At 41.0% G+C, this 17,274-nt stretch overlaps 1 protein-coding gene across 19 annotated transcripts in view; it reads right to left on the bottom strand.

Annotated features, from left to right (window-relative positions):
• Positions 1-17,274, bottom strand: part of afdna (afadin, adherens junction formation factor a) — a 110,722-nt gene that overhangs the window by 59,085 nt on the left and 34,363 nt on the right. For 9 of the 19 annotated variants that reach the window (XM_065963647.1, XM_065963644.1, XM_065963651.1 and 6 more), the window contains exons 2-11: positions 15,901-16,096; positions 15,678-15,790; positions 14,243-14,400; positions 13,846-14,006; positions 10,435-10,592; positions 7,809-7,893; positions 7,353-7,499; positions 4,530-4,574; positions 2,516-2,610; positions 1,000-1,250 (exon numbers count right to left, since the gene is read on the bottom strand). In XM_065963647.1, the coding sequence (XP_065819719.1) occupies positions 1,000-1,250; positions 2,516-2,610; positions 4,530-4,574; positions 7,353-7,499; positions 7,809-7,893; positions 10,435-10,592; positions 13,846-14,006; positions 14,243-14,400; positions 15,678-15,790; positions 15,901-16,096 (1,409 nt within the window). The remainder of the gene's footprint in view (positions 1-999; positions 1,251-2,515; positions 2,611-4,529; positions 4,575-7,352; positions 7,500-7,808; positions 7,894-10,434; positions 10,593-13,845; positions 14,007-14,242; positions 14,401-15,677; positions 15,791-15,900; positions 16,097-17,274) is intronic. The other 10 variants (XM_065963654.1, XM_065963643.1, XM_065963655.1 and 7 more) reach the window with 6 other exon arrangements.

Raw genomic sequence — 17,274 nt, forward strand, 5'->3', positions numbered from 1 at the left:
GTTATTTTATTTAGTCAAAAAAAGAGAACTTAGACAATATGAGATGCCGAGGACTTTTTTTTTGTTCCTGTGGAATCAAAACAAGAAACGATATCGTCTGATTTTTAGGAGAATCATATTGAAGTTTAAAATTCTGGTATCATGGCAAACAAGACACAAAGTCAAACTAATATGCTGCAGCTGGATTCATATCCAAAAAGACACTGCCATAGACGGAATCGAAATATTCTTTTGTAGTTCTTCAACCATTTTTGTCTTGAAAATGTCTGATTTCAAATGACTAAACATGAATCAACAACAAACAATTCAGTCTCTGTCATCGACTTCAAAGAACTCTAAATAAGTACAACGTTCCAAAACGCCTTCAACCTGAGAAAACAACTTAAGAAAACACGCCATTACGTTCTACGGCAAGTCTGAAAAACTCACAGAAGATCAAAGAAGAGCTTACCGAGCTTCTCCTTCTTTCAAAGAAGTCCTTCATGCAGAAACACAGAGTAATGAGCTAAAGAGCTGGTAACTTACACACCTCTCTCTCTTTTATCGCAGCGTCACTCATCCACAGAGTCATTAAAGGGCCATTCAATTCTAATTCAAAACCTCTTTCTTGTCTGTAACTCATCCATAGCAGCTCACACACTCCCCTCTCCTCTCCTCTTATCTGCTGTGTGTTCTCCCTCGCTCCGTCTCCTGTTGGTGTGTGAAGCGACAGCGAGCAGGAGGCCACACCCAGCACCATGTTGATCAGATTAGAGGGCAGACCGCCTGCCATAACCCCAGACCTCCGCTCTTCCTCTCCTCTCATTTCCTCATTCTCTCCATCCCTCCCACCGTTCTCCCGCCCTTCATCTCCAAGTGTGGCTGCCAACTCCAAACCTCATCATCTCCTCCCTCCGTCTTCAATAACACCCTCTGCGTTTTTTTCTCTCTCTCTCTCTTCACAAGCTAGAGCAAACAGTGTGCAGATAGGAAGTGAGGGAGGAAGCTCCTCTTACTCACCCAGACTTGTGTCGGCTCCTCATCATGGCCGCCGGTTCTCTCTTCCCCCCCTGGTCAAACATCGGGTCCACAAACTTGAAGACGTGCGCCGAGCCGAACTGGATAGTGGAGCCTGAACGCAGCACCGTCGTTTCTGTGACTCGCTGCCCGTCTACGAAGGTGTCTGCGTCGGGGCCGTGCGGCGTCACGGTCACCATACCTTCAGTGTGCATGAGGTTGCAGTGATGGGGCAGAATCCCCGGACCGAGCAGCTGGAGAAATCAAACGATAAAAACGTGAGGCTGCAGCTTTAAAGTCACACTGAGACTGTGTTGTGTTCTCATTACACACACTTCGTGTTTAATTTGGCTCTATGCTGCAACCAACAATCAATTCTTATCAGTTCATCCATCCATCTTTTGTACATTTTGTTTTTTTATTTTACATTTTTAAATTCTATTTTATATATTGTAATATCTTCTTATTCTGTATTATTTAAGTTGTTTCTAGTTCTGCTTTATTTCCTTGTTAATTGTTTAGCACCAATACACCAAGTCAAATTCCTTGTATGTGTAAATGTACTTGGCAATAAAACCCGATTCTGATTCTGATCAACACTTGTTTGGTCAATAAAAATGTCAGAAATTGGGAAGAACCAAAGATGACAACCTATTATGTCCTCTTCAGTCTTCCAACACAACGATATGAAGTTTAGTCATTGAAAATCTTCACATTTAAGAAGACACAATTTAAATACTTTGAATTGTCAAAGCTCAAAATAATTAGCAACTAATAGATTCATTAACTCAGGGTTGCAGCGCTATAACAAACCACCAAAAAGAATCACTTCCTCGAGTTATCCCCATTAGGTGTGATACTAAAATGACCTTTTTAAAGCAGAAAGAGCAGTTTATCAGTAGAGATGGGACCGAGTCGATCTTATATCAGTATAGGGTTCGATATTGAAGTAATTTACGTATGGAATATCAGACTGATGGCTCAAATCCACATCACTGATCAAGAAATATGGTTGGGCATTTTAAACATTCTCAGCTCACACAGGCTATGTAAAGGGTCGATCAGTTTAACTAATCCCATTCATACGCTGCCGATGAAGTCTTTCCCAAGGTCACATTGGACATCGGTAGATTTATACAGTCTATGGTAATAACTCAAAAGATTTGATTCAATTAGTTTATATCCCTTTGACAGCGCCCCCTACTTCAGCATCATCCAGCTAGTGTATGATGTTAGAGGAACACAACACAGAGTGCAGGAGTTCATGAAATAATAAATAAAGGGAAACATGTGATGCTGTTTAAATCGTAATAGCTTTTCATTTTCTAAGTGGAAGGATGAGTCCTCAAATATCACATGTGCCAGATGTTTAAAATCAGACAGTAAAAATATGTTAGGTTTCTATAAAAAGGTCCCCAAACTGCTTTATCCTCTTTCGCAATTTAAAAGATCGTTAAAGTTCGAGGACAACTCAGTTTGACTTTGACAAGCCTGAAGCGTGTTTTTGCGTTGAAGTTACCTGGATGGCGCCGTCCTCTGTGCAGTCCGAGCCGACCTCAGTGATGCTGTGCTGAAGTCTGTACAGCTTTGGTTTGTCCCGGGAGTCTGACCCGTCTACACACAAACAAACACTCACGGTTAGCACTGCGTTAGCGTCCTTCAGATCACATTTAATTGAAAAAAGAAGTAGTGTTAAATCAAAGTTCGGCTACGCACTCATACTGTCTGTCTAAAAGAAGAATCCCTTCAACATGTCAGTCAGAGAAAGAGCTTTAAACGGGGTAATGTGGTGCTAATGTGGCATCAAATGTGGGAGGCTTGTGGTGGCTGCAGAGCGGTTATTGATTATTAGTGGACAGGAGTTTAGTAAAAAGCCAAGCAGTGTTTTAGTTCCCTGCAGAAAAAAAAAAGGTGGAAAGATTTTGTCCTCAGGGAAAAGAAAATTCTGGGTCGAATGAATGAGTATCAGAAAAACCTCAGAACCACATTCTTAAAATAATACTGGAGAGATAGACTTCCTTTTACTAGATTCTGTTTGCACTTTGGTCTCGCTGTTGCATGGAATGGCAAAGTTACAAAAACTTTGATATTATATTATAAAGACAGAAAATTAAAATTGAGCCAAATTCAAAAATCTGTCATTCTTCACTTTTTTCTCTTGGGCATTTTTATTCCTTTTGTTTTGATTTAAGTTGACTACAACCTGGAACTGCACTGTTATTACATTTTATACATTTCTTTATTATTCTTAACAGTTAAATTCACTGTTTCTTGCTTAATGTTAGCCTGTTTTTTAAGCGTATTCTTTGGGCTATAAACATAAAGCTGCCTCGTTTTATCTGAGTGAATTGAATTAACTTTGAGGTTATACTTCTTCCCACTCCATTTCAGACGTGTAAATTGAAGTGACGAGTATTTGAAAGCTTCTTTTGTATGATGTCTTTCTATATTTGGACATATCACTTTTTTTCTGTCCGCTTATTTCTAAGTTTTCGTATCTCCTCTTTTTTACATGTTGGAAATAAGATACTTCAATTCAAACACAAAGCATGTGCAATATTAAAAATGTCTGCAATAAAACGACCTCACAAAAAGGTTGTTGAAATCTTCAGTATTTCATACAAAACAGAACAGTCCCCGTTCGTTTCTGGATTGATATTTATTAAGAAGTAATAAAGTATTTATTTTTTAAAAACTACAGATCTTCAGTGATATTTTACACCCAATGCTACTGCAAGAAAATAATCACTAATAACTGAGAAGGAATCGTTTAAAAAAGGGTCTCTATCATATTTTTGGGGATACGAGCACATGCTGTCTAAAAAATTCACAAATACGTCAGCAACCTTTAAGTTTTGAAACATTGCCAACATATTCATGAAATTAAGACAAGAGTTTGCTCGCAATTTTGGGAAATTAAATCAAGGAGTTATCATATATTAGGTGCCTTGGACTTATTCTGTTGCAATGTAACGAGACAGATATCAACATCGTTTGATTTTCACTTGTTTGGTATCAAAGTTTTACATCTTGGTGTCATTACGACACTGCTTCAGAACGTCTACAAAACTTAGCTTAAAACTTAACTTATCTTGGCAAAGATTTGTTCTCAAACTGAATCTGTTCACTTTTTTTTAAGAGCAATAATATGATATCTTGACTTTTATTAACAGGTGCAATCCGAGGGCACGTATTTCTTGCCAGGAGTTGAGTGTTTTAAGACTTTGTGCTAAGCTTCGCTTCATATTAAATAAAGACTAAAGTGGCTTCCATGTTCTTGAAATAGCATTTACTTAAAAATCTGTATTCTTTTGAAGCTGCTAAGTTCAAGAATTTTGTCTCAAATCTAAATAGATAAAAAGCTGTCTACAAAACTGACTTTATTTAAATTTTCTGACTTTGTTTCTTTACATTTGCTTATTTAGGAACATGTGCAGTATTCCTACCAAGAACCTCAAGTCAAACAAAATCTCTCACAACAATCCCATGAGCCACTGCAAGAGTCACAGAGGAAGTGTGGTGGGTTCCTTTACCTTCGTGGTGCCGATAGGCGTAGTAGGCATAGTGATTCCCTCGGCCTAGGCAAACAGGCAGGCAGGTGCAGAGGTAGAAGGACACATGCACAAGGCCCCAGACACACACACACAACCAAACACACCATGCAGTAAGAAGGAGAGGAAGAAAACAGACACATAGCAGAGGGTGAGAATGCAGCAAGGAGGAAGAAATGCAGCAATACATGAAACCCGTTAATGTAACCGATTCATTTCATGGAGAGACACACACACACACACACACACACACACACACACACACACACACACACACACACACACACACACACACACACACACACACACACACACACACACACACACACACACACACACACACACACACACACACACACACACACACACACACACACACACACACACACTACATTTTTGAAATCCTTTTTCTGACTATATTTGTGATACTATGCAATAATTTTTAGAACGTTTAGATGCTGCTGTCTGCACAAAAAGTGTTTGTAAGTTGTTACAAATAACAAGTGAATCGCAATTAAACATTTTGTTAAAGGCTTACTAAACGACTTACAGAGCAGATTTCAGATCAAATCAAAAGCTCTCTTCTAGTTCTCCCCCCCTCCCCTCCTGTTTACATACATCCCCCGCCCCTCCTGTCCTTTTTTACAAGCAGGGACAGAGACAGCAGCCGACAAGTGCCAATCAACATGTCTGCGATTAATTTCAGATAATGTAATCTTAAGACAACACTCTGTTTTGATGCACCTAGACTCAGCTTCCCTGAGTGGGCGGGGCTATTGCTCTTCCCCCTCTTGGTGGAAGGGCTAACAGTTGGATATGGAGGGGTTCAGTTGAGAAAAAAACACGTATGAAACATGTTTGAGTCTCTGAGCGAAACATAAACGAGTTGAAGAAAGCGTCATCCCATCCATGTGAACAAAGAGCAGAGAACAACAAATCCAGACGGAGTTTGACTTCACTCTAAATATATTTAGTTATATACACATATATATAATATCATTTAATAGAGGGGGGTTGCACAGTGCTGCAGTGGTTAACGCTGTTGCACAAGGAGGTTCCTTGTTTGAATCCCCGTCTGACAGGAGCCTCTCTGTGTTTGCATGTTCTCCATGTGCTCGGTGGATTTCTCCCAACTACTCCGGCTTCCTCCCAGTATATTATTTTATTAAATTAATATTCATAATGTTACGCATGATGCCTTTAATATATTATTGCTAATATGTTGCATTCCTTGATTGTCATGTACAACACCATTTTATTAGCATTCTTGCCTTTTTTTGCTTTCATAAACATCCAGGTCCTCATGGACTTCAAAAACTCATCATCCATGTGAGACATGAACCTGAACCGCTGAAAGGATCTAACCTGATTTTGAAAGATAGAAGTTCAGGAACGAACACACACTCTGACACTCTGACACACACACAAAGCTCCAGCAGACATTATTTAGGATAACCAACAGTTTAAGTCCCCATATCTCGTCTAGTTTCCCCAGACTGTGAACCTGACAGTAGAGGACGTAGACATGTTAGTACAATCCTGGACCCGACACTGGTCTCCCAATCTCATTTCAGCACAACGCGTTCAAAGACGTTTGGTGCTGAGATGTGTTTGGGTTTCCGTCAGGTCAGTTTATTAGAGGGGGTTTAATGACAGACAAAGAGGAGGCTAAGAAGAGAGAGAGAGAGGGGATCAGTAGCAAGAAAACAAGCTGTTAGGGCTTCATAATGCACATTTAGCAGGACTCGGGTCAGGGTTCATTTTCCAAAGTGCTTATTTAACTTTATCAGAAGTTTCCAGACGGCATTCCTGGAGCTTTGTCAGAGCAACTTACCTTTTGTTGTTCTCCAAGTCCCTCAACCAATGCCTCTTAAAATACTCCGAGCTAGACTTCAATCATATGACGTATGGGCAATAAAAACTGAACAAATCTGCTCTCAGAATGATCAAGTTTATTGCTTAAATACAGTTTAAATATGTTGAGCAGTTGATTAATGATGCAAGTATTTTTATTTATGAATGCTTTGAAGCTTGATGTGGATCACTTTTCTGTCACAGTTAGACTTCTTAAGGACCTCCATGAAACTCATACGTCCATAAACCAAAACCCCCATCTCTGTTTTGTGTGTCCAACTTTTTCATTTAGGAAAACTGTTCCTGAACGTATAACAGCTGCATCATCCAAGTGAATAGTGTAGCAGCGGTATCAGCATTGAATAAGAGTCTCCTTAGCTATCATTGATATACTTACAAACACAGCTAATCAAGCTCCCCCTTTAGTTCTTGGTACGTTTAAAATGACCCTAAGCGAAGCAAGTGGTTCACAAAGAGCATAAAGGTAAACAGCTCGACTGAGTCCTTTGTCCTGTCTTATAAATCAGCGCTTTGATTTGTTTGAAGAGCTCCTAAATGACGTTTCAGTGCCGTTGTCTTTAAAGAGTAAGTGATCCACAGATTCTGCTTGTTTTAAGAGTCGTCTTCGTTCTAGGTGTCAGCGACCTCCAGCTGTGGCTTTTATGTACTGAGGAAATCCTGCTCTGGTAGGAGCAGAAACCACAGAACAGCTGGGATCCATAAAGCAGCCACATGTGATTAACTCACCTCAGCAGGGGCCGAAACCTTTGTATGTTTTTACTGCTGCAACATGTCCACCTGCTGGAAGTTATCTGTCATTACAGCATCAGAGAAGCTGCTGGTTCTTGGACTATTGTTTTAAATACTACTGATAGACTCTAGAGTAATACTATACAGATAAAGAAGCAGACGCTGTGGTGCTTTGTGAGCGTGTTTGTGTTGTGGTTGTACCTGGGCTCAGCTCCACCAGGTAAGGCAGTTTCTCAGGAGGCAGTGAGCTGCTGCTGCCGTCTCTCCGCAGACCCTTGTCCTCCATTTTCCTTGCCTTCCTCCCCTGGTAGTCGGGCGGTCTCTTCTTCAGCTGGAACACAAGGGCTCCTGACACAAAATAGACAAATATTTAAGTCTATTACATTGATTTAATCAAAATGATGCCTAGAATTTAAACTGTTGAGAATCTATCAACAGATTCTTGTACTATGGTCTTTAAAATAAAATAAAAAATGTATAATGTTTAGTTTATTGTGAGCTCCAGCTTACAACTCAACTCCTCTTCAAACAAAGGCATGACATGAACATGAAGTAGAAGGTAGTTGTAATGACTATACGGCAGCAGAAGGGGGCGGTAGCGACAAAGAAAAGAGAACAGAGAGCAACAGAGGCATGTTAATCTGTTGTGAAGTATACCTCTGTCGGCTGGCCAGTCCCTGAAGATCTGCAGCGGACACTCAGAATCGTCCAGAATCACGTCTTTGCTCGATTTGTCATCTTGCTGCAGAATGGAAAAAAAAAAAAGATAAAACATTCTGTGAGTCAAAAAAAAACAAATCACAGTAATCACCGTTTGCAGAGGTGCCCTCTTATTTTCATGTGATTGACAGATTTAATTTGAGATCCCAGGAGGATGTTAATGACAGTCACAGAAAGTTCAAGATCACAAATGTTCCTACATTGGACTATTAAATGTTCCACATGTTCAGAGGCTCCAACATCAGCATCCTGAAGTTTAAAGATTAAAGTCATTGTTAAAGTTCCCCTCTAGACTCCATTAACCCCCGACATGCAGACTGAAACTGAGATTCACACTCTTGCACGAACGCTGACGTCAATCAAATACAGAGTAAAACTCCTGCACACACTTCTCCTGGATTACTCAGAATAATCAGAAAAAATAATATATTTTAGGTATCGATTATTTTCAGGAAATTCTTATTTATTCTGCCTTTCATTTCTAGTGTAAAGTGACCCTGCAAAGGAGCTGGTCTAAATCAACCAGTTTATGAGACCCTGGAGGTCATTTTTTGTTGCCGTGGTAACCAAACAGGTATAGATATTGTTACATCTTTGCTCATCATATTGAAGTTAAAATTCTGGTATCGTGACAACTCCAGTCTGTTGTGGACCAAGATTCAGGATAAGCTTGCAACTTTGACTTGGGATTTATTTTTTGGCTTTTTCCACTTGATTTGAAAGGACGGCGGCTAGAGTAGGAAATCAGGAGACAGAGAGAGAGAGAGAGTGGGGAATGACATGCAGGAAAGGAGCCTCCGGTGGGAATTTAATCCAGGCTGTATGCTTGGAGGACTATAACCTGGTGCATGGTGCACAACCTAACCGCTAGGCCATCTGCACCTTGATAAGAGCACAACTTTAAAGCATGTAACTGGACTCGAGATAGGACCAATCGATAGGCTCAAAAGTCACAATTTTCAGGTTTTGAAAAAAATAAGGAACCTGGTCCTTAAGGATCCAGGTTTTGATTCCCAAACCCCAAGAACAGTTCCACTGGCTGACCTCTACTGGACAAACTCTGACTTAATTAGCATTTCCACAGCGCCCTTCAATGTGGTATTTTGGCTTCACTTGTGTCCAACAGGAGGGAGTGAAGATGTGTCGTCAATAGCTCTGACACTTCATGGACCATAAACATAAGAATACCCTATTTCATGGAGAGGATGTTTAAAGATTTATTACAGATTGTTTGCTTGGAGAAAGCATCATATTTCCAGTTACCATCATGTACATTTTCTGAAATATTCATTACATTTTGATTGTTGAACTTCCTGTTTGTCATGAGGTGACGTGACGTGATCGTGAGTGAGAAAGAAAACAACGCTGTTCTTCCAAATGTTTACTTTTTTATTTCATAATGAGATTATCATGTCGTCTTGCTTCATCAATAATGAAGTTTAAATGTTTGGTTTTTTTTAGAAGAATGTAACAGTTGCCCCACATATTTTCATCCTGTTGGAGCTCATCTCGGTTAACGTCCCCTCCCCCCCCTGCACAGAAACATGCTAGCAGCTGGTAGACTGCTGCTTATTCCTCATGCTCACTAACCTAATGGACTTTCCCTGTGCTAAAGTCTCATCAGCAAATTGCTACTGACTATCAACTATGTGCGTGCATGAGTGTGTGTGTGTGTGTGTGTGTGTGTGTGTGTGTGTGTGTGTGTGTGTGTAGTCTCTAGAGGGCCCTCCACTGTATAGGCTGCTGGAGGAGTTATTTCATATGATTGGCCATCGACACAGAGTCCATCAGAGAGGGAGAGGCTGTGGAGAGGGCAGCCAAGTTCACCGTAACAGTCACAGGCATACACTAATATACACACATACCTTGAACACACACACACACACTCACAGACACACACAGACACACAGACACTCACAGACACACAGACACAGAGCATCTGCTGCTTCTCCAGCACTCAGTCAGAAAGCAATTGAATTGCAATCCTCCCAAAAGGTTTTACTGCCAAGAAGCATTCTGTTTCAATCTGCCAGTACAGTGAAGAGTGTGTTGCATTTTTATGTGTGTGTGTGTGTGTGTGTTTTATTGTTCACATGACCATGACCTTGGCTGTCCTCCTCACAGCCTCTCAGAAGAATGATGGAGGTGTGTATTGATGGGATAAGAAGACAGAGGTTTCTTTTGTGGCATGGAGAACAAAAAAGGTTGTAGGTGTTAGGAAGACGGCAGAAGCCAGAATACACCGGAAAAGTAAATCCCATCAAAATCAAATTATGCCGATTAAAGCATCGCAGTTCAATTTGAGTCTGATTAATATGACTCAGCATTATGTTCCACTGCAGCTGGAGGGGCTCATGAATCACCAAACAGCAGAAGTTAACACCAGGCTTTACTAAAACGTGTTCAACCTTACTGATTTAGGAGGAGGGGTGTGATTAATGGTGGAACAGGAAAGGTCGGGAGGTTTGTTTAGTGTTAAGCTTGGGATTACAAGATGAGGTCTTTAAAAAAAAAAAAAAAAAAAAGGGGGGGGGGGGGGGGGGAGCAGAAAAGTCCTGGTTACCCGAGCGATGCAGTACTCTCTGGGGTTCTCCTTCTCCAGCCCGTACTTCTCCAGCGCCTCCACCACGGCAAGGTCAGCCGTGTCTCTGGTGGAGAGCAGGATGGTCTTATACGGGATGTTGGGCTTCAGGCTGTCGGCGTATATCCGCAAAGTGCCCCCTGCAGGACAGAACACAAACATCTTTTTAAGTCATTAAGCCTTGATTAACACATCAGAGGGCAACAGGTCATTGTTTGCTCCAACGCTCAAAAACAGGAAAAAAAAGCCCTTTGAGTTTCCTGGTTGGTTGAAATACTCTTTTTACAGACAAGTGATTCAACTACTGGCTAAAAAAAGGATCAACATTTCAATCAGCAACGTACATTTACACGTGCCAATCAAAAAAAAATAGACGCATACACATTAATGAGATGACAGGAAGTGATCGAGTTAGAAAGACAAACAAATTTAGATCTGAAAGAAGCCATTTTTCTTTTGACTCATCTGCACTCAATAAATGTTCCCATAGTCAAAAGTAACATGCCCACCTGCACTCTCAGGCTGGCCTGACTCCCCCCTGCAGGACAAACCACAGGTCCACAGGGGGACAGGGCCTTCTCCATTGCTGCTACCACCCTCTGGAACTCACTCACAAAAACCACTAAAATAAATCACTAACAACTCACCTCTTCCACAACGCCTATGAGTCTTTTAATACTTAGAAAAGCACTATAGTCTAATGCATTATTATTATTATTATTATTATTAATAATATATTTGTTGTGTCCATCAAACAATCCAACGCCAACAGACTCTATGTCCTGTTAAGATGGAGAAAAGCAGGAAATACTGGAAAAATAAAATATTTTACATCCTTGCTTTATTATTTATCATTTATTTGAACCACCTACACGGTGTGAGCTTGTTAATGTAAAGCACTTTCTTTATCTGGGTTAGAAATGTGCTTTATATATAAAGTTCATCCATATTATTATGAGGTGTGTGAGATGCATGATTACTCATGATGTGATACAACATGGCCTATAATTATGATAGGATCCTGTGTTAACTGATCAATTCCAAGATAATCGTAAACTGATACATCATGAACACTCATTAAATAAAGAATATTAAATGCAGAAGGGCAGAATTCATGCATTTATGTTAATGGAATATAGTGTCAGCTTCACGGTTAAATCACACCTTAATGTCTTTTCACAGCTGTCCAACATGACCCTCGTCGTCTTTTGTGCAGCTTTCAACTTCTTATTTGGCTTATTAACTTCCGTTTGCGTCACACTAATCCATGTCATAAGCGCCACTGAGGAGTCATAGTGTGGTGACGCGCGAGTCAAATTGGCAGGAAATCTGTTCATAACAACGTCCTGTTTTTTTTCCAATGAAATATCTATATTTGGCACCAGTAGAGTCATTGTATCCTGAGTCACGACGATGGTGAATTTCTGTATTGATTTTTTGTTCTCCTATTAATTATTAAAGATCTGAAACTTATAATGCAGCTCTGTATAGATCCCAACATTTTCCTGTACAGACATACTGACTTTAACTTCTTACATGAGTGAAGATGACCTTTTGGGTCATTATCTGGAAATATTAAGGTCTAAATGAACTCGCTAAAAGTCATATCTCAAGCTGTAAGGGAGTAACCGTGCTCAGAGAACGTGTATCATTTAGCACGCTGTCACCCAGAGCAACACGTGGCTGTGTCAACTAGAAATGATCACCTACACAAATCCCACAAGGGAGTCTTTAGCGAAAGCAAAACAGGATTTTCAGTAGCATTACATGAAATGAGTTTGGTTAAAATAGCCCTCTCTCTCCTGGGAAAACGTCACCGTCCAACCACGACCCGTCCTGTCCCAGCGGGTGTGTTTGTTTGAATGTGTGTGGACAGTGGTTTAAAGCTGTTTTTAGAGGCGGTTCACTGGTCCATCTGTCTGTCTGTGTCTGGCAGAGCGATTAGGTAATGCCTGAGTCACACTCTGAAACCAGCCGGCTTGTTTGTTTCAGTCACTCAACATGTCTTTCTGTGAGTGTAAACATGTCAGCGTGAGACTTTCCATCAACATATGGCGTTCTCTCCATCGCTGACATGCGTTATTACATTATTAAAAATAAATCTCAAATTCTTGGTTCTAAATGTATTCAGACCTTTATATGAGCAAGTCTGGCAGTGAGTCCAGCCACACAACACCTCCACCAGCTGTTTCCTCCAAACCCCACCTTGCAGATTTTCTCAGGCTCCGTCACACAGGATAAAGAGCCGCAGTGAACTGGGATTTTCAGGTCACTCTTGCAGATTTTCTTGCAGGTTCACGTCGGGTTTTCTTTAAGCCTCACACTTGTTCTGAGGCCGGTCCAGCTCTGTGTGTGGGCTGTGAGATTTGGGTCACTCATTCGCTCCCAAAAAAGGTGAATCTCTGCATGAAGTCCTGTTCACTCTGGGAGCGGGTTTTTTTTTCTCTTATTCTCACATTGTGTCCAATTTTTATACAGTAAGATATTTGCACTTCCATCAACTTGCACATTCCTGCACAGCTCCTCCACTCCACCTTTTGTACTTATTATGTTTTCATAGCATGTTTTATTGGTTTGCATGTGGACTGTTGTTTGCTTTTATAAGGACGCTAAATTTATGCAGCAATTGGTGTCCCAGACTAATCTCCCCCAGGGGTCAATAGAGTCTGTCGCATCATATCTCATCATTTTTACATTTTTCTTAACTTCATTGTTTTTGCACAAAAACACAAATCCCTTATATGTGTAAACCTACTTTTAAAAGGACTCATCAAGGTCTTGATTGATCTCTAGAACAGGAGTTGTCTTTCCAGGTGTTGCATCTGGACAGACATCTTTTGTAAACATGTTGGTGGTTCAAAACGTTCCCTACTTTATAATCAGTGTTGGGACTAATAAGTTACTGTAGCCCGATCACTATTTGTGGTAACTATTAACATATCCAGTTACTCTCCAGATTTAATAATACTACTACAATTACTGACATTTAAAGCATGTGTTGCTCATTACTTTTAGGCAATGTGATACAGCCGACAACAACACCAGATTAGGGTTTGTTGACATTGATTGGGGGGTCCAGGTATGCTAACTTGAGCGTGGCATTATCTTAGAAAGAACAGCGTGCAGTAAACTAATACAGGCTAAAGATCATTAGCCGCGAGCTTTCTGTCTCGGCAGTACCAACCTTTTTTTCCTCTGCTTGAGTTAAACGACAAGAACTTAGCAGTGAGCTGTTGTTTATGTACAGGAAGGAAAACTTCTCTCACAAGAACGAAGCACCGAGCTAAACGACAACACGCTTCTAGAGAGCGCCGTGCTGCAGACACGGGAGACCCAGGACCAAGGAGGAGATTAATAAACAAGATGTGTCGGTCAGAAGTTCACTTCACGTACCCGAGTCTGGCCTCCCGTCGCTGCTCATGAACTCCTGCATCCGTTTCTCCAGTTTCTGCTGGCGTCTCCTCTTCATCACCACCTCTGGGTTTGAGATCGTCCGAGTGAAGCTGGTCTCAGGCATGTCCTTGTACACCTCCGCTGCTAGACGACTGTTTTCACTTAAAAAAACAAAATGAGAGAATGACGAATGACCGGGAGAAGACAGAACGCGTGAAAAACAATGAAATAACAAAAAGAAGACAGATGAAGGAACAGAAAGTTCAAAGTTGAAATCACTATTCTTTCCTCTTCTTGGCACCATAAAAACCAAAGACCCTCTCCAAGGACTGAGAGGACGTATGGGCTGGACAGTAAGATGGATGACTGTGAGCGTGTGAGCGTGTGTTTGTGTTACCCGTCCTCTCGGGGGAGCGCCTGCTCGTCTCCGTCGGGGATCCGGGCGAACTCCTTCTCCCTCTTCTTCTCCTTCTTCTTCTCCTTCTTGGACAAAGTCCTCTTGAAGTTTTGGATCACTCCGTCCTTCTCCTTCTCCGGGCCATTACTCTGACTCTTCTGGTAGAAAAGGGAAGAAGAGTGAGCGAGGTCCTTTGAGAGAATGTGAGGAGTCGCTCCATACAGTGTGTGATGTTGTTGTTGTGATTTAGGAATGAATCATCAGGAAAATTCTTCCTCAGTCACCTCAGTAAGGTTGATAAAGTGACACAGATGAAGGGTTATAATTCAGTTTTCAAACTTGTTTTTCAGTGGGACATTCAGTAAGTAGACTTAATATTTGAAACTGCAAATATTTAAAGTCTTTATATGTGATTTTTCACACTTAAATATAATAGAAATCAAGTATATCCTCTGAAAATAACTCTGTGAGTCATGACTGTCTACAATGGGTGTAACACCCGAGTCCCACTGTCTGTGATGCTTTCAGAGTTTTCAGAGTCCTATCTTCACTTTGTTTACATCGCCAGGACGGCCGGCTGACTCCTCCCCTCACGTGTAAAAGTTGTTTAATTGAGGGACTAGAGAAAAGAAGAATAACATACTGTACTCACTGCTTAACTGTGTTTCTAGATCACGCTCATTTCAGGTAAATTTACATGCAGTGTGAAGATACCAGCATAATAAAGATCGCTAGCATTAGCATGCTAACACAACAATGCACCGCAAGTTGTTTTGGTTTCATGCTGGTGCTCAAGGGCGACATCTGCTGGATCAAAAAATCACATAAAGCCTTAAAAAAAAAGCAATATGGTTGAAATATGTGCATTGGCTGTTTAAAGCAACACCATGGAGGAATTCAGCTTGTTGTGTTATGGCGCCCACCAAAGGTGTCTGAGTGCAACTGCACTGTTGTAAAAAACAAACATGGTGCTGTTCACACCTCCCCCTCATAGACAACTTGGATTTGTTGGCATCAGAGGGCGGTTAAGAGGGGCTTCATCTATCAAGAAATGCTTCTTTTAAAATCTAATAAAGGTTTGATTACGGAGTATCGATAGCATCCCATTCATTTAGCTTGTTTTAAAGTGATTCTGTACTGGGAGCTTTTTGTGCCTAGTGATGCTGGTACACAAGCACAACTATATGTGGCTAAACAAGCACCAGACAAGATCAGCGTATAGTTTGCAAAAAAGAAACATTTAAATTACGACTAAGCTTTTCTTTTTTTACTACATCGAGTCTATTGTGTCTGCCTTCTTCAATGGTCTCTTTTGTAACTTAGCTCTGTTTTCTTCCACCTCTGATGATGAATGATTGATGAGTCAGCTAATTAGCGACTGCTTATTAGTCAAACATGCTAAAAGAAAAAGAAAAAAACGGACTGAGCAGCTGACCTTGGGAAGGATGTCGTTCTCGTTCTTCAGGACAAAGCGCCCTTCTCTGTCGTCTTTGTTCCAGTTCAGCTGAACAACAAGAGGCTTCTCGTCCAGGTCCAGCTGACGCTCTTCTAACACACACACACAGAAACAGCAGTTCATCTGACAGGTCGATTGGTCAAAGTATTTGTTTTTAGTAACCTCAAAAGAATGTGTTTTTCTTTTCAATCCTGGGACTCACCGCCACTGACGTGGACTTCATACAGGGAGTACTTTGGCGAGGAGAGCATCCTCATGTCCGGTCTGAACTTCTCTGCTAACGTCTCGATGACGTCCTGCGTTGTCGCTGTGCTGGACACTCTGATGCACTTGGTGGCAAAGTTACCGGCGACCCGATCCTGGAAGTAGAACCGCATCACGCCATGGAACTCCAAGTCCTGTTTGAGAGACAGAGGAAGAAAGACGGTTCATAGTCTGTTTATTATTAAATCATTTCATGAGTCTAATATGAATGTGTTTTTAATTATTCACATCAGATCACAACCTGTAACTGTCAATATGAATGGCTTTAAAGAGGTCGGTTTGTTTATTTCAAACCTACTCATTCACTTGCTAATAATTTGTTTTTCATGTTAATTAAATCAGGTACAGGAGGGAAGACGAGCCCAATCCATTTCATCCATTAGCCTCTTTTCTAATCATTGTTTAGGATATTAACTCTCAATCATAAACAGTGGTTTTGTCTCAAATTTTCACACTTTGTTATTTACTCTTTGCACTTCCCAGCCACCGTACTTATGGCACTGGTATTAGTAAATACTCATCAATTCCCATGACCCCTACATTAAAACTGAAATCAGAACCGGGCAGTAAGGTGGACTGTTCAGCAGCCTCGACCGTCAAAACAAAGAGGAAACACACCAGGCTCAAAGCGAGTCAGCAGAGTGTGTGAGCCGGTCGTGTCACAACACAAAAGAAGGTGTTTCTGTCATTCACTGACTTTTCTGTAGAAACATAGTACACACAAACGTATGTGCACTTGAATTCATACGCTTCTGAAAAGTGGATTAGTTATTTTCAAGCTCTTTCAATGTACTATGTATTATTTTCAGTGAATTGTCTGATTAACTCGGGTCTGAAAGCGGCTTCTGTTTGGGGGAAATTGTAATTTTCTTCATAATTTGTACCAAATGACTTGGCTCTTTCCAGGAAACCTCCTCATATCCGGACTGATCAAAGGGTCAGAGTCAAACGTTTATTTTGTTTTCGCTTTGCTATCTCTATCTCATCTCCTCTAGTCTAAGGAAACATCTCTTAGATTTTACACACAGACCCACACACACACAAAGTGCTAATGCTGGATATGAAAGCAGCAGCAGGCTACTAGACACCCAGCAGCATCTAGTGTGTGTGTGTGTGTGTGTGTGTGTGTGTGTGTGTGTGTGCGCAGGTACAAATTTATTACCTACATATTGACATTTCTCCTCTGCACAGCGGACTATAGAACAAGAATCTCTTAAACACATACACACACCCTGATATTATCGTACGTAACAAAGCGCTGACACAGCATCACTCGGTGTGTGTGTGTGTGTGTGTGCGTGTGCGTGTGCGT

The sequence above is a fragment of the Labrus bergylta genome, chromosome 15 (genome assembly GCF_963930695.1).
Source record: "Labrus bergylta chromosome 15, fLabBer1.1, whole genome shotgun sequence".
NCBI lineage: Eukaryota > Metazoa > Chordata > Actinopteri > Labriformes > Labridae > Labrus > Labrus bergylta.